We start from the raw sequence: 18,205 nt of genomic DNA, 5'->3' as shown, positions 1-18,205 counted from the left end.
TTTGGAAGGGTAGCTCTGGGCAATGCAGTTAGCTGATGTTGATGCATCCAATGTGTGGCATGTGCACAGATGTGGGGTCAAAACACAAGTGAGGAACATTTTCTGTTGGAAGGTGTTCAGGTAAAAATAACTCATTTAATTTGGTCTTTGGTTATACACTGAAATGTGTCTCTTCTGTGCTGCTAATGACTGTAAGGTTGTATTTACACTTTTATTTACACCATAAGGTTTACGGTATTTATGCAAGTTATGCAAGTTAAAATGAAATCCGTGAGCTGTGTGGTGAGACTAACCTGACTGAGCTTCCTAAAGCTCTAATGTCGAAACATTAGTGTCATGCTTTTGTATCTGGGCTTCCAGTACAGTGAAGGAAGGGTTTCACTAATAACAGTGAAAACATTACTGTCCTGAATTTCCTGGGCCTACACCAAGTTGCTAAGTGAGATTTTCAAGTAGTTTCTTTTGTTCTTTTGAAATCAGTCATACAAAAGGACATATTTTCCAACTGTACCCAAGTGTTTACTTGGGAAGTGGGGAAGCATGGACATTGACCATCTTTGTTGTGGAATGAAAGGTCTTCCTTCTACAGAAAAGTCATCAAAAGTAGTACTTTGACTTACAATAGCTTTCCAGGCAATCTTTCCATTACACAAGCCTTGCTGATCCTACATCATATAAGTACTAGGCACATAGTGAGGGCCTACAGTGGTCAGAAACTCACCTCTTCTGCAGCCTTCAACAGAGGGCCTGGAATCACCACCATTTTGGCAATTGCCTATTTCTGTGATATAGGACAGTGAGTAGAGTGGGGAGGACTGTGTTCAGGCCTAAACCACATTGTTAATATCTAAAATCTTTATGGACTTAGTAACAGGGTCCTCACATATGGATTTGCTGGAACAGCAACAGAAAGAAGCACCAGGGAACCACTGAAGTGGTTAAAAAGTGAGGAATGACCCGTAAGCAACATCTGCAAGCAACAGCAATACGCATTGATTTGATAGAGCTAGATGGTTTCTGTGAAAAAATTAAATTACACTGGTCTTGTGGCCTTCTTGAATTACCTGGCATTGAATGTAGACCAGTAGGGAGCATGGCATCAGTGTACAGCTAGTGATGTTGACTTGGTATTTGTGTATTGGTTCAGAAAGTATACAGAGGAAGAACTGAAATACAGAGGTATTGCAACATCAACAGTTTTCTAAACTGAAACGCATTAATAAAACTTATGCTCCTTATTTGTCTTTCCTTTGTACAGCCAAGAAGGAAGAGAAATCAGAAGTTATGAGTGCTCACTGGTTTATGAATCCAAGGTGGAGAGAACAGACAGTAAATTAACTGGGCATAGTATGAAGCTACTTAGGATTAACAGGCTGGAAGAGATAAATACACGATACAGCAGCACCAGACTGGAAAAAACAGCCTTTTTTCAGAGCATGGGAAAAATGGAGACGACTAGAAGATTTCAGGAAGCAAAATTCAGTGAATCAGATGCTGGAAGAGAAGATAGAAAGGTAAATAACTAACTACAATTTTTTGTAATAAAAATTGTCTTCCTTCTTTCAGCTACTTAGAGATTTTAGTATATGTATATTCCGTTATCATCTGTGAAAATGTATTGCGGTCATGGGGGACTGGCCAGCAACTTTTAATCTTTTGGATTCACAGAAACAAGCATGTGTGTCTTTATTCTGGGGTTTACTTACAGCTGAGCTTATATTCAGAAATAATGAAGTTGTGTGGTTCTGCAGCTCTTCAAAGTCAGAAGGTAAGCGTGGATTTTATTTGATTACTGTTTTGGAAGCATAAATCTAACATTTAGCCTGTCCTAGCTAACAGTGTTGGAGTTTGTGGGGAAGGAATGAATTCCATGGAAAGAGCAGATTTCCCTAAGGAGCTAAGTCAGCTTTGTCCTTTGCTCTCTGTTAACTGGAGAGCAGGGCATGGTTTCATGCTGCATGTTTGCAGGGCCAAATCTTGTCCAGTGTAGCTCTGAGCTGCACCTGTCTCCAGTAAGCACTGAAGATACCATACTTTGGGGTCTCTGGCAGGAAAATTACTTTGTGATCAGCCAAAACTTGTTTAGAAATAGCAACACATTTCCTTGTATTATCCCTTTTCTATTGGAGAGTCTAAAAGAACAAGTATTTTTATTGACACAGCATAGACAAAAACTGAGAAAATCTGCTTGCAGAGGAGCAATGAGAAATATATTTTATGCACCAGTTTGTGAAAAAAATTGAAAAGTTTGTGCTGTTGCTATTTGTGGGCTGATCAGGGTGTGTTTCAAGTATTCTGCATATTTTTGTGTTCATGGTACCCTGGAGAACTGGTCTAAAGTAAATTTCATTATATTTTCATTTGTATTCATAGCTCATGAAGTTGAATTTTTGATGTCTTAATCTGCTGAGTCACTTCTGTAAAAGTTATTTTTTTTACAAAAATTATTTCAGTCTTCAATAAGCTACTACAAATTTTATTCTGTAGATAAAGAAAAAATTCCTTATATTTAAAAAGATGTATATTATGTGTAGGGTGTATTTTATTTTAGTTTGATTTAGTGTTACAGTGAAAATGAGAATCCAAAAAAAAAAAAAAAAAGAAATCTGAGTTATTGGGGTTTGAAGGATGTTACTTTCTCTTTTAAGATAGTTTTATTCCACTGTGAAAATCACAGCTTGCACAGATGAGAAAGTAAAAGCTGCAACTGTTGTCATGTAGCTCTTCCTCTGACTTATATCTCTTTAGGGTAAGAAAAAAGGCTGTAGCTGCTTTGCCTGTGTTAGTGTATCTCAGTTTGATGATCAATTGCACGTAGTAGCTGAAGTGCTGGGATTTCCCCCCACTTTTGGCTCCAAAACCTCTAACCCATTGCCTTGATGTTTGCCTCTTCAGTCTAATGGCTAGAACTTGGTGTTTTATTTAAGAGCACTGTAAGAAAAATCAGGGAGAGCTTGGAGGTGCAGTAGGGGAGGAAGAAATACATTTAGAAGATGAACAGCTGGTGACTAGTTGCAAGCTAGAGAAATAGCTTTATATTCCCATTTTAGCTCATCAGTCTCCTGGGGCCAAGATTTCAAAGATGAAAGGCAGTCCAATTGAACTCTGGTAATACACCTCTCTGTATTGAGGTTTCCAGATACAGAACCATTAGATATATTTCTCCTAAGCTTTTAAAGACTTGGAAGTTAATTGCAAAACTTAACTTTCATACAATTTTTTAGGAATTTCTCAGTGGGATGTGGAATTGGGCCTTAGGTGTGCTGTGTATGAAAGAAAAACCAAGACATTCATTTGAAAGGTCTTAGTTTGGTCTGCTTGCCTTAAAGCAATTTTATTGTACTGATCAGGAAAGGATAGGAAGAAGTTTATATTGTGAACTTGTCTCAGATGTATTACACGTGTATGCTCGTGGACACAGGTACACAATTACTATGGATGAAATCCTGCTGTCTTTGAAAGCAGTCACAAAACATCCTTTCACTTCAATGGGAGTGGGTTACAATGGAAAGACCATCAAGAAGAGAGTGGTCAGAATGTGTACTTGCTGTAAGAAATAGTACTGTCTGAAACAAATTTATTATAATTAAAGAAGAAAATGATCCCTTTCTTCAAAACAACTATTTTTCTAGGTAAGTTTTTATAAAAGTAAGCAATTCATTTCTTCAAAGAACAGCAACCTAATTAAAAAGGAAAACAACAGCAACAACAAAAAACCCAGCACAAATCCAAAACACTCAACTTTCAGGGCCATTAAAATACAGCTACAAGAAGGAAACCCAGCAATTGTTGACCATAAATTAAGAATACTGACTTTCCAGCATAATGTACATCTTGGTGTTGCAGTCCTCTAGATGGCACTCTTTGCCACACCAACTCTTCTCCACGACCAGTTTGCTTTTGGAGAGGATGTCCCAAAATATCTCTTCATGAAACTGCTCTGTACCTGTTTTACATGCGTTCTGTTCAAAATGACCTCTTGCCCCCATTTGTACAGCATCTCAGCTAAGTTCTGTCTCCAGCAATGAAAAAGAAGTTTCACTTCAGGTTGTACATTAACAAGTGAAAAACATTTTGTTTCATAGGAACGGTGTGAGAACCAGATTTAAAAAAAGAATAAAAATCCAGGTCTATCCTTTACTCTTTGCACTCAACAGCCACACCAAGGGATGTTGCTGGTCCAGGGGAGGGAGTGGCACAGGGTAGGAACAAGCAGGTCTGAGGAGGTGAAACCAACTCTTGACAATAGGACCAGCTTATGCAAAGGTGAATTGGTTGTGAAATTACACATAATTTACTCTGCTGCATTAGCTCCCAATGAACTCCATGTTCCTCACCTCTATACCCTGTTGGCAAGCAAACCTGCAGTCTCTTCCTTCTGGCTCTTACCTAGGTAACAATGGTTGTGAGAATGCAATTCAAATTGTTATATTTGAATCTATCTGAAATTAGGACACAAACTCCCTCTCCCTAATGACTGTTTAGTTTTAAATGCTGTAAAATATCTTTTTAAGAGTTAGTGACTTGGTTTTCAGATGCTAGACACTGGATTCTTTGCTAGTAGTAACTTTAAGAACTGTAGAAGCTATTAGGCTTCTATTTACCAAGTTAACATCAAAAGGAACTTGCCCACGTTGGATATTATTTACATTATTTCAGGAGAGCAATATTAATTAAACATTCAATAAAAGCTAAATGTAGTTCTAAATGAATCTTCAAATCTTTCTTTAAGACCACCCAGGGAAAGAGGTTTGAAATTCAAGGTCTCTTTGCAAGCAAGTTCTTTCAACCTAGGAAGCTACAGCTGCAATTGCAGTGCCTTTGGTTGCAACTATTACTGGTCAATAGCATAACTGAAGGGTTTCTGGATCTTACCATTTTGCATCTGCAAGACTTGGCATTTATCTTGGCTTACCATTCCTTTTGCTTATTTGCTCCATGGTGCCATTACATTTGGGCAATATGCTGTGATAGTAGAGATGCTCCTTGTGAAGGACCTTCAGCTGGAGCTAAGATACAGTTTATTGTGAGTAATGCATTACTTGTTGGCCACTGTGGACAACTGTGACTGATTGCTTGCTCACTTACAGTCTACTGTAAAATAAGTAAAACTTGTTGATTTAAATGTTTCTTTTACTATCATTTTACTATCATTTCAGCATTTACAGTGTTCTACTCTAGTCACTAACTGAAGTTCAGTTCATATACTGAGGTCTATTAAACTAGTTGAACAAGCCTTTTGTACCAGAATAGAATTTCTCCCATTACTAGTAAACATAAATGTGAATCCTAGCGTTTTCTCTAAAAAAAAAAAAAAAAAAAAAAAAAATGTCATTTGCAACTTACTCTCGTATAAGCAATAACTTCTAGGAGCTCTACTGCCCTTGCTGCCCACCTTGAAAAAACAGAAGTATCAAGAAGTGACTGGGCAGTGCCGCTCTTTTCTTACTGCCGTATTTCAGGGCTTCTTTGTCCTGCTCTTTTAAGGAAACAATAATTTAATAAGCATCAAACCTCCCACTAAGTAGTTTTATTTTAATAGATAGATGCTATGTCAGTTCATTTTGGAGTTCTGGAGATATTTGAAGTAATTTCAATTCAGGACAGGTGCTTTTTTTTTTTTATTTATTTACTTACTTACTTACAAAAGTAGAAAAATACTTGACATTGGTGTTTTGTTTCTTGAGTTGGCAATAGAATTTTCCATGCAAAAGTATCCCTTTGATAATATTCTTAAAGCAGTTCAAGGACTCGCCTTCAAACATTTAGCCCAGCTGGAACTGCTGGATATACTCAATGTTTGGTGTTCAGTGGCCTGGGGATGGCTAATTGGCCTTTAATTCCTTGTCTCCAGTCAGGCTGTGCTCAGCCTTTAAGCCTTCCTTCTCCACCTTGACCACCCCACAATTCCTGTAGCAGTTATTTTTTCTGTGTTGGCCTCTGTGTTGGAAATGACCATGGTGGCAACAATACCTTTGCAAGTTTTTTTCCAAGGGAGTCCGGAGTCATGGCAATATTTTGAACAGGGAATAAAATTATCACAGTTGCATAATTAACCTGAAATTGTTTCCCTCTGCTCCAAAACATGTTCAACATATTGATCTAAATATTTGGCAGAAACAAATTTCTTGTTTTATAAGTTTAATCCAGAATGACTGTAACTTCATCCTACAAGGGATTCTGTACATTTGTGGTGAAACTTCTCAACTAATGAAGAAGAGATCAAAACGCTCAAGGCTTTCTTTAGCTTTGAAGTCAAAGCACCAAGTGTAAAGCTTGGTTCCATATGGTCAGTAAAGTGTAAGTTGACTTCAGCCAACTTTGGGCTCAATGGTGTTTTACAACCTCCTTTTCAGCTTGCTCAGAATGCTGTCATTGGGCATCATGTTACAAACATTGTCCTGGCTCAGCTCTACAGAAATGTCCTTTCTGCTGCGCACTCTTCAGGTCCCAAATTTATGGCACTCTGTTGTTGTGTGTGTCAATGTGTGCAATTCTGGGATTTCAGGCAGCTTTGCTTTACATAGTACTCCCAGTTCTCATGCATGTGGGATTATATGCCTGCCTTTCTCAGAAAGAGAGGAGGATCAAGTTATTCCAGCTGAAAAACCAACTAAACCCACACCATTTTTATGTCTCCAACATAACAACTACAGTATAACTCTAAATATGATTTGAGAATGCTCTGAAGTCTTAAAGCCAGAAGCTGGCTAAGGAAAGGACAACTGGAATTACATTTTTTTAATATCTTGACTTTTTTCAACTATTGTAATGATTTCTGTTGTTTGGTTTGTTGCTCTTTAGTACTTGAGATTTCTGCTACTCATATTTTTCCACAGCCAGGGGAAGTATTTTAAATTATTTGCTTTTTCACCTCTGATCATGTAAATACATAAGCAGAGAAGCAATGGCACTGTTTCTTCTTATTGTTTCATTACATACTGCTTCTGCAATGACTTATCACCCTGTAACTATGGGCACCTGTTGCACAGAAGATGTATGGTCCTTATATATAAGGGTTCTTTCCTTATATATTGATCTAAGACCTTGTATAAGGATCCTTCACAATCCTTATATATATCCTTGTATCTAAGGCAATAAACCATGACATGCTTTGTTCCTCAGATTTTTAGTTTTCTACCTTTAGAAGTAAAACAGCTTCTTGGAGCTTATAAAGCTAGTAGCAGAACTTCTTTTTAAAAGTTGCTTCCCATTTCCCGTTTCAAGATACGTTTTCTGCTGTTTAAAACTTTCCCAGGTTTTGTCTACTTAAGTCAAAATTCTCCATGTAGAGTTTACATCACATTGAATTGCCTGAGAAGATTCAGGAGAAGCAATCTATCTGTTCCTGGACATTTTAGGGAAAGAAGTTACCTTGATGGTACTGAAAGTCTTATATGGGTGCAGTTGAAATGATCAGGCACCTCTGTCCTTTGGATCAAGGACGTGATGGTTGGCAACTGAGCAGATGCTGGGTATGAGAAGGGAAGACAGCTAGGACCTGCTTTCTGCTTGGCAATGGTTTGGATATGGGAGCAGCACAGATAGATTGCAAGCACAGGAACAGCAGGAACTGCAGACATTAAAGCCGTGGCATTTCAAGCTGACCTTGCTGTGCATGTGCACTGCGACACATTTTAAGGGATTGTCTTGAATTTTGCTCTTTTTTTTTTTTCTCTTCAATTTCTTGCCTATTAAAAGGGAAAAAAAAGATGATCAATGGCCTGAAGTTCAGACTGCAAAGAGATTGCACTAACATTTTGTTTCGTTTGAGAAGTTCTGGCTTTTCAAATCCGTGCAACGCGCATCTCATGTTATATCCCTGCACCTGTTTCACGCTTGTCAGTAGGCAATCACTTCTTTTCCTTATAGGTTCAGGGAATGTGTTGAAGTGTGAGATGAGATCTTGCTGCGTGTCTGAGCCTTGTCTAGCTAGGTGGTACTTACAGAGCTGGGGAGGCTTTTGAGGGTGCCTGCCAAATTTCATCTGGTAGAGCAGGCGAACCGAGTAAATCAGTTGATTAAAAACAAAGGGATGGATCTATCCCTGCAAAGAAATGCTTCCTGGATTGCAGGGAATTTCTGCCTTTGGGCGTCGTATCTCTGGCACACCTTGTGGACTGTGTTAAGCTGTGGAAGAAAGAAACAGATCCCTGCATCTGGAAATGCACAGGTAGTAGATATACTTCTAATAAGTTAGATAGATATATTTCATTGATCAGTATCAATATTGCTTAACCGGATGAATGCTGCTTCTGTTCTTTCATGGACCGACACATATTCTTCTGCTTACTGAGAGTGTATCTGGCAGTAAATCCTAGACTGTTGTAGGTGTGGGCGTCAGGAAGGTGCCATCTCTCCTCCCGCGGTAGCAGTGCCGTGAAACACGATGCATCCTCTAGTGACCTCTACTGGGTGCAGTACAAAGGACTGAGCCTCAAGGTTACCCTCTTTGGCCACGGTGGGAGCAAGGTTGCCAGCCCCTTCTTCTTTTGGGACTCGGAGATCCCCTTTAAGGCTCGTGCCCGTTAATTTCCTCTTGTTGTCAAGTGAATGTAATATTATCTCCCCAAAGAACCAGCATCATTACTAGTTATGATGTTACTACCTCATATTACATCACTAGATGTTGCAGTCAAAGATAGCATGTACATTTGCAGAGATTTTCCAGAAAGTAGTATAGTGTTATGGTGACCTCTCATGTTTTAACTCAAGAACTTTTAGGAGAATTCTTAACAGGAGACATTGCTTAAGTGAAAGAATACATTAGTTTAGGAAGGCAAAAAGGTAGACACTTGTTCTAAAGAAGCTCCAGGGATGTAGATTGCCAGAATGCTTAGGATTTAATTAGTTTACTGCATGTGTCATTTTTCCTTCTTTCTGTGAAGAGATCCACGAACAGAATCTCAAAACTTTTCTGTCAGAGGTTTGAGATAAATGGGACAAATTTTTTACACTTTTTTTGTGGAGCTCTAGTACAGTGTTATGGAGAATAATTGAAATATTACTACACATATAGCATTCAAAATTCATTAGATTCATATAGAAATCAAAGAAAGCAAAAAAAAAAAAAAAAACAAAAAAACAAAAAAGTGTAGAATTCTTTGTATGCTCTTCCATAATGACCTAAGAAGCTCATTATATGAATGTCATCTAATCCATCAGAAAAATAATTCTTTCAGAAATTTGAACTAATATTTTTTTCTCAGTAAAAGCAAACCAGACAGATTTTGTTAGAAATTTCTTTATCCATGTAGTTAATTAATTTGGTAGTGTCAGTTACTGAATTTTGATTCTTTTTTTAAATGTTCACTTAAAGCAATGATCTCTGAGTCCATATTTTAACCAGCTTGAGAGAAGATGAAGAAACAACCTTCTGAACCATACTGTCAAAGAGAATGTTGTCCCTCATATGCATCTCTGTTAAATCTCAAGTCAGTCACATTCAGTTACTGAAACTGGTAGAGAGAAGATAGCAGACATGTAAAACACACACTAGCACTCTGTTCTCTATAGAAAGTGGTTCCTGAAGATTCACTGGCAAAAATAAACAAATTAGATGTGTGGTTGGTGGCTCACATTTTGTCTCTGATGCAGTCTGAAGCTGTTGCTGCACCCACAGAGGCTGAAAAAAGATCCACATATTTTGCTTATGCCTAACACATTTTTTTGCATTTTTTGCATTTTTTTCTTTGATGAGTTGTAGTTTGTAAGGAAAAAGAATGTTTCATTGCACTGTCCTATTTTTACTGCAATTCTACTATTTCGCTACTGTCAATGTATTTTCCAGTTTTTAATTCCCAAGGCCACTGTATGAAATGGTATTTGTCAGCAAGAAAGCTGTATCAATTGCACTGCAAAGAAAACAGATTTTAAAATACCCCGTGTTAAGACAAGCAAAGATTGCTTTTCAGTCCTAAAGTATTTTGTTCCTCAATTTTGCTTCAGTCAGTGACTCTCAGAGCTCCTTGCCAGTTTTGTTGCATGCGTCATAAACCCACTTTTGAAATTTGGAGTGGTAGCATCTGTCAGAAGTTTGTTTTCTGATTGCTCTGCATGTAAGTTCTGTTCTTTTGAGTTAAAAGGTCTCTCATGAAGTGCAAGTTACCCAGGCTATCTCGTAGGTAGAAGAGGTGGCATGGACTCAGAGGTATTTCAAGTGTCCTTGCCAGGGACAAAGGTTGGGCTCACTCAGGGACTCCTGGATAATGTGAATCCTCAGGATTCAGAGGAGGAAATGTGCCAACATCAGCCTGAGACTAAGATTGCTGAGCCATCTCAGGACTCCATGGCATCTCCATTCCGGTCTCATCCTCCTCCCTCTCTTTCTAGAAAAGTATTGTTGTTAACTGCAAGTAAACTGTTCCGAGAGCTCCCTTGTTGCCCTGCATGCTGCTTTGTGACTCTCAGACCTCCAAGGTTTGGACACATGGCTGGTGTGACTGGAAAAGCTGACTTTGTATTTGAGAATGGTGATTCTTTGACATCCCAAAATGAGGAAAAACGACTGATGAGATTTAAAGATCTCTGTGGCTCTCCTTACGTTTCTGTGGTTCTGGAGAAAATGTGAGTTCAGCTTCCCAAGGGAGAGTGAGGGAACAGTGCTACTCTTTGGTCATGATGCACCTTCCTCAAAACAGAGTTAATGAAGAAAGAAAATTTTCAGTAAATCCTTTCTCCTTCTTTATGTGATACTAAAGCTGAATATTAACTGACAGTGGTGGGTAATAGCTGTGGAAAGCCTATATCAGTTCAGTGAGTTGGAAAGGGCCTTTGGTAATAACTGTGTGTGTTATTCTGAGCAAGCACAGATCTTAACTAAGATTGCGTGAGTCACAGTACAGGTCAGATCCACTCCACGGAATTCATAACCTGAACAGATGGATAAGGGAGAAGTAAAATGAGAAACAGGCAAAGAGATGGATGAAAAGTCTCCTTAGGTCATGCTCTCAATCAGACATCCATACAGAGACATCTGTAATATTGAAATGAAATTGCTGACTCTCTGTCTAGTGTCCTCTTTACATAGTTACATGTCAAGATCTGAGGGGAAGTATGCCTCTGAACCCTCAGCGTGCCTGATCCCAGCCATTTCATGAATGCTGGTTACTTTGCAAGGTCCTACACATTACTTGGTCCAGGATTTAAAATTTCAAAAATTTCTATCACCTCCTAGTTGTTTTCTCTATTTTTCTGATGTTCATTTACATGCAATTCACTCCTTTACCCCCCAGTTAATAAGTTTACCTTGTCTTTTATTTAGATCCTGCGAATACTGCGGTGAGAGGTTTATCGTAACCTTTGGAATGTGTAACTGTTAAAACACATGAAAATCAGATCAGTTTTGATACAGCAAAGGCATTCGTGTTTATTTTGGTGTAAAAAATGTTGAATCTTGTCTATTGTCCCTTAAAAACTTCTCTTTGACCTTAGATGCGTGGCTTAGCAAAGAATTGTTTTGGTCATGATCATTCAGAGGTGTCTTATTACAGGTTACCTACCCAGCCAATTTGTAATATACACGGAGGTGCAGGGAGTTACATTCAGACCATCCCTGTGACCTTTCTGTTCTGGCACCCATGTGCAGTATCTAGTGGACACATTTAGCAGAAGTCACGGTGCAGCAAAAATGACTTTCCAGTGCTGAGTGCATCGTGAGGATTCCAGACAAGGGCCTTTGCACAGGAAAGGTCACATATCTGTCACCTCAAATGGAAACCTCATATGTAACGAGCATTTTGAAGACCTGAAGTTCATATTTTTTCCCCTTATATGGAAAATCCAACGTAATTCCTGGTGTTTGGTCCTTTTGTGCTTGCTGAAAATGGTTTATTTTTCACTTCAGAGTTAAAACAGATCCCTTAATTTCCTATATTGAAACCATACCTGTTCGTTAGGCATGTGTTGTATGGTACATAAGGGAGGATTTTTTGAAAGTACTATAGACTCAAGTACTTTTATGTTGTTGATTGACATTTACAAATTAAATTCCTGAGAGAAATTAATAGAGGCTCTATAATATGACCTTTTGCTAAAGAAAGCACACAGGATGTTTTTAATGCACAGAAAGGAATTTGTTATTGATACTAAAAATCAAAGAGAGTATTTTTTTGTAATTCCTTGTCTTCAAGTCTAACTAAGCAGACATATTGGTACACAAGAATATGTGTACCCTAACTCCTCACTTGGACTAAACAATGATGGAGCAGAGGTTTGGTGCATAGGTTTAATTTCAGCCATTTCAGCCATCTAATTATGAGCCTCTACTTAACCTCATTTCTTAAATGGTGACTGTAGTTGAAGATGATAGAAGAAAATTACAGCATTTTATCTTAACCATTGGCAGAGGCAACAAGGTGCAGGATGATTTTCTGTTGACCTTTGACAATAGCACAGCCCTTAATATAATAATTACATTTTAAGGGACACACTGACCAAGAGAATTGCTAACTTCTGTCAAATCAAACACTAGCTGCTGCCTTTCTGAAATCTGTGGTAGACCTATATTAGGTGAATTCTAAATTTGGAGAAATTGCCTAAAGAATCTTGGTCCTGCATATTTCAGACCATCGCAAGTCTACTATTCATCCCTACCCTATGTGTTTCTTCCAACTCCTATGTTAATGAGGCTTTATTATGGTTTCATAAGAAACCTTTAAGAATAAAAATACGCAGTGTGGAAATTTCTCCTGCTGGTGAGGGCATCTAAAGATTTGGAGGGCTAGCATGGGACTTGTAAAGGAAGGTTGTGTGATGCCTTTCTGCACAATTCCTGGATCACGCCTGTGCTGTGCATCGTTCCCCTGCTTCATTAGCAGCAATTTCATGCACAATTAAATAGTTCAGGAGGCTGGCTCAGGATGAGTATAGGCTCCTTTTTTCCTCAGGCAATAAAAAATCTGTCTGCATTAGAGATTATTTATGTCCAGTGCAAGTGAGGGACGGTTGTCACGTCAGAGCCATGACAATCTAAGCAGGCAGAATGTTACAGAACTGTGTGGAGAAGGAGGGACTCGGAGGGATGGAAGAAGCTCTCAAGGTCACCCAGCAGATCTATGACAGAAGCACAGCTATATGCCAGACTTTCTGACTTCCAGGCTGGGGACCTGGGACATACTGCTGCTGCAGCCTGACCCCTTACAATGAAAGAAATGTCTTGCTTATCACACCTGTTTCTTATATCTGGAATTGTATGTAATACATTGTTTGAAAGCCTTCATATTCTTAGATAACATTTGCCAAATATGTGGGAGATCCCTTTTTTTCCCCCCACAAATTCTTTAGTCATCTCCATTTCAGCATCATGTGACTGTGGTAGACAAAATTGGCTTCTTAGCTATTCCTGGGTTCCAAAATCAGCTGAATGCTTAATTAAAAGAATATGGCTTGGCAATAATGGTTTAAGCATTATTTCCAGATCTGCCAGTTCTCACATAGTTCTCAGGATCTCTTGCATCTGGAATCATACTATTAATGTCCACAGTGTCTGGAACTATGAATGGTTTTCCAAAATCTTCAGCGGGCACCAAATTAAAAATAAGACTCTAAAAAAAAAACTCTCTACATTATCCTTTACTTGCATTCAACTTTAGAAATGACATTGTGTGTTTTAGCTTGGAAATAATAATTTATAGACACTCATCAGTGCAGTGAAGGTCAAGAAGAATTGTCTGTAGTGTTATATACAAGTTTTGTCAGCATGAATTTGGAATGAGAATTAATTTGAGTGTCAAGTGAAACACTGAGATTTATGCCAAATAAACATTTTATAGAAAAAAATAACAACAAAGCATTGCTTTGCAACATCTATTTATTCATTGTTCTGTACCAGTCCTGTTGCTTTATCTTCTCAGCTTATAAAGGCATGCTTCCTTTGGTCTCTGTGGTGCTCCACCCTCGTCCAAAAGAATTATTAAAGCTGAGATTTTCTGCCTTCCAATGCACTAAAATGGCATGCTAAAGGATATCACAGAGTCATAGGTTCATGGTTTGGATTGGAAGGCACATTAAAGAACATCTCATTCCAAACCCCCTGCTTGGGCAGGGGACACCTCCACTAGAGCAGGTTGCTCAAAGCCCCATCCAACCTGGCCTTGAACTTTTCCAGGAAAGGGGCATCCACAGCCTCCCTGGGCAACCTGTTCCAATCTCACCACCCTCACACTAAAGAGTTTCTTTCTAACTAGATCTGTCATCTTCAGTTTAAAACCATCAGCCCTTGTCCTGTCACACTATGTCCTTGTAAAAAGTCCCTACCCAGCTTTCTTGTAGGTCCCCTTCTGGTGCTGGAAGGCTGCTCTAAGATCTTCCCAAAGCCTTCTTTTCTCCAGGCTGAACAACCCCAGCTCTTATAGCCTGTCTTCATAGAAGAGGTGCTCTAGCCCTCTGATCATCTTCACAGCCTTCCTCTGGACTTGCTTCAACAGCTCCATGTCCTTCGTGTGCTGGGGCTTTCAGAACTGAACACAAACATATGGCCAGAGATGCTTCACCATGTGGGTGGTCTTGGATTTCACTTTATTTACAATGAGTCTATCCAACTGCTTGAAGTTAAGCATGTGCTGAAATGCTTTGTTAAGTCAGGGTTGTTAGGTATTATGTATTTATTTACATTGAGGTTCTTGGAGCATATATCCAGTAAAAAGATAATTATTCCTTCAAGGAGCTCATACTCTGTGTAAATAAAAGTGAAAGGAAAGTTACACAACAACACAATGAAATTATTGTCCAGTGAATTTGTCTTTGTAGATGGCCTTTGTTTTACCAGCATAACACTTTAATCACATCAGAGGATGTTTTTCAAGTTTTATCCTTCAAGGTTTGAGTTTTGTTAGGACTTTGCTGTAACACAGAATGTGTGGTAAGTCTTCTGTTGCTGATTCCTTGAAATAGGTTAAAGTGCAAATGAATAAAGGGGAAACTAAAATAAATTGGAGCAATGAAGAAAAGTTTCTCCCTTTTTAATTTCTTTTTAAATTGTCAAGGACCCATATTACTTTTCATTTACAGAAGCTCTCCATTTAGATGAAACAAGGATCCTTTGGAGTTACTCTTATTGACACAAGTCAAGAATTGGTCTGCTGTTTTTTTACTGAGCAGAAAATAGAGAAACCTGGATTAGGACTGTTTTCTGTTCCACCTAAGAGTGGAATTTCAGTGAATAAAATGTGCATTTCAGATAAAACTTGCCCAGCTGCCCCTGATTACTGATCAGAATTTTGGTTAATTGGGAGTTTCAGTCAAATCTCTGAAATGTAACTTTAGTTAATGGAGCTGGATTTTTATTTCTTTTAAGCCACTGGAAACTAGCAAGGTTGACTTGTCTTTATTCTTTTCCAGTGCCTTCATGCTTACTTTCCCTGAATGTGACCCAGCATCTCTGTTTTATAAACATCAGCTATTCTTTCTGACAGTTATACCAGTAGGACTCCTACAATATGGGAGACAGGAACTTGGACAAACATCCCTTTACTCTATAAGCATCAGTTTATAATCTGTAATGTATATAGTATATATAGACTTCTATCTGATTGAATGGTGTGGTCTGGGAGTGGTTTAAAAGATTATTCCCAGTAAAGGGAATGAAATGAAGAGATAGAAGAAAATTGCATGCAGCTGAACTGTGATCTATGGATTACATAGGATGTAAACCTTCAAGCCTAGCAGGCTTATGTTTTTATTAGGAACTGTTGCCAAACATTTGTCTTGTTTTAGAGATCCTAATGCACTTAATCCTATATTATTTTCTAAAAATAAACCTGTGATTTTTATGAGCTGGAATAGTGGATTTCCCAGTGTGTGTGTCCACCTGTGTGTTCAGGCAGAGTCTCTGAAAGAGAGGCAGGCTGAGAGATGCACAGCTTCTCCCTCAGGATATGCAGGCACATACTTAAACTTTTAGCAGGCTGCCTGTTGCTCCTCTTGGAATAAGTTGGAGCAAGATTAAGTCTGTTTCCGGCAAAGAGAGGTCCTCACCTATTAGCTAGGGGTATTTTTCAAATACTCTGCAATTGATGTTTTAGTTCTCTCACCTCAAAACACGGATCCTAGATACCTTGTGTACTTTGAATATTTTTCTTTGGAGGGACTGTTAAAGAGCAGCTACAGTTTACAGTGACCTCCAGTGGTGAAAAAGCTTTGTGAAAGAACGATATAGCTAGTACTTCAATTTTGTCTGAAAGTTGCTCCACAGAGGATGTAGGTGATGCAAGTTTCGTTGATATAAAGCACACTGCATTCAGGTTTATTTATAATTTTTTTGCCTTTTTGCTGTTGCTGCTATTTTTTTTTTCTTTTTTTTTTTTCTTTTTTTTTTTTTTTTAATTTTTTATTTTATTCTTTCTGCTCTTTCTCTTCTCTGGATCTCATTGGTTTTTGAATTTACAATAGTTGGCACTATCTGTACTGGAGCCATGCTGTGTATGATCTGTGTGAGGCTTTGCTGATGATGTGTTTTCTGGTACAGTAGCGTGTGATCAGTTCTGGTCTTCCCTCAGACATTTTATTCTTTGTAGTTGCAGTGCTCACAGTTTCTGTCAGTTGCTTCACATCTGCCTTTCTGGCTCACCCATATATTTGCAAAGTATCTCATATGTTGTTAATTGAGGACTTTTTCCATTTCACTTCAGCTTTTTCAGTGTTGAAGGCTGATTCTGCAGTGGCTTAGCCCTCTGGGTAGTCCAGTCCCCACAAATAGTATGGCCCTCTGGGTAGTCCAGTCCCCACAAATAGTATGGAAGCACAGATTTTTTGAGTTGGTGACGCTGGAATATGGCACTGGGGTTGGGGCAGATATTTTCACATTCTACAAGGCATAATATACCTTTATGCTTCAGGGACTGTGAATGTGATTGGCATTCTTTACTTGCATTCTCCAGCACTTCTAACCTTTCCCTGTAGAAAATAGAGAGCTACCTGCAGGAGTGAAAATGGAGCTGGATTCTGCAAAGAGCAGTCAAGATGTCAGGTCATTTGTGATTTTATAGGGGTCAGGAGGAAATTTTTTTGGGTGAATATGATACAGGAATCACTTGCCTTTCCCAGATGATTTTCATTCTTTCACACTCATATACCAAGTAAATAGGCTCTGTGGTAGACATGCAAGGGATCAGAAATCATGAGGCTTCAGCCAGCTGCTGTGAATGTAAATTCACATGTGCGTGACTTGAGTGGACACATTCTGAGTTGCCAGTGAGCTTATAAAGGGTGTTGCCTTTTCCTGGGAATATCTAGATAGAGGAACAAAGTATGAAGATCAGACTTTAGAATTAGAGAAAGAATTCTTGTTCGCTGACTTTCTGAATCAGGTTCTACTGATCAGAATGCATCTTTAAATCTCATGGACTTTATCTAGGAGGATATTTTCAAGACTGTTGAAATGGAGTACCTTGAGAAGGGCTAAGATTTAGCAATCAAAGCAATTAAACATCACAGCAGAACAGCACACTGGAAAGATAAATCATGAAACATCCTTCAGCAAACTGTGCTTGTTTCAGATACAGTTGGGTGCTGTCGCGTTTCCTTGAGAGATACTTCCCATGCATGCCTTTGCCACAACCACACTGAACTGGGAGTGAAGGATCCTTCTTGTCCCTGGAAGTGGAAAGGGAGTGTTGCCCTTCTTGACCACATTTCTGCTTTCCTTATAGTGGGTTGCAAGTGGGGACAGCTATGTTTGTAAACAGTAATACTCAAGTCTTAAGAGATAAGGAGCTTGCATGTCATGCTAACAAGGAGCCAGTTGACTTCCTGGGAATTTCTCAGTAAGCTGCTCCTTGTGAACTCTGCAAATGCCTGGAAATTGAGTGCATAGTTCTAGTAGCTTTGGGATAAACATGTATAAGAATAGCCCATTTGTTTTATTTTCCAGGCCAGCAAAAAACATAGGGCCCACATTGCAGTTGGGGTGAAGAGCTGGTGATAAACATAGCCATGCCTGGTTCTGCAGTGGCGAGCATGTACTGCTGCTCACCCTGTAAAGCTGCAATGGTAATCTCCAGGCAGTGGAACACAGACATCAAGTTTCATGCCCCTCTGAGAGGCTGTGGACCTCTGAAGAGATGCTGATGGTGTCAGGGCAGCTTGAAAAGTTAGAAGACTACTTGTCAGCAGCACAGCAGGTGGTGGAGTGACAAAGGTTCAGACCTGTGACACAAAAAAATTACTGTGCAATGGCTGTAGCTGGCTCCTCTGGTCTGGCTTATCA

The 18,205-nt window shown here is 38.9% G+C and overlaps 1 protein-coding gene across 2 annotated transcripts in view; it reads left to right on the top strand.

The window, feature by feature from the left end:
• Positions 1-18,205, top strand: part of MYLK4 (myosin light chain kinase family member 4) — an 82,815-nt gene that overhangs the window by 14,005 nt on the left and 50,605 nt on the right. The window contains exon 2 of one of the 2 annotated variants that reach the window (XM_071736568.1): positions 1,259-1,514. In XM_071736568.1, coding sequence (XP_071592669.1) covers positions 1,259-1,514 — 256 coding nt within the window. Of the gene's footprint in view, positions 1-1,258; positions 1,515-7,929; positions 8,174-18,205 lie in introns of those variants that run through there. The other variant, XM_071736569.1, reaches the window with a different exon arrangement.

Source organism: Heliangelus exortis, chromosome 2 (assembly GCF_036169615.1).
Source record: "Heliangelus exortis chromosome 2, bHelExo1.hap1, whole genome shotgun sequence".
Taxonomy (NCBI): domain Eukaryota; kingdom Metazoa; phylum Chordata; class Aves; order Apodiformes; family Trochilidae; genus Heliangelus; species Heliangelus exortis.
Note: the sequence above shows the minus strand (reverse complement) of the source record. Positions and strands in the feature narration are given on the sequence as shown.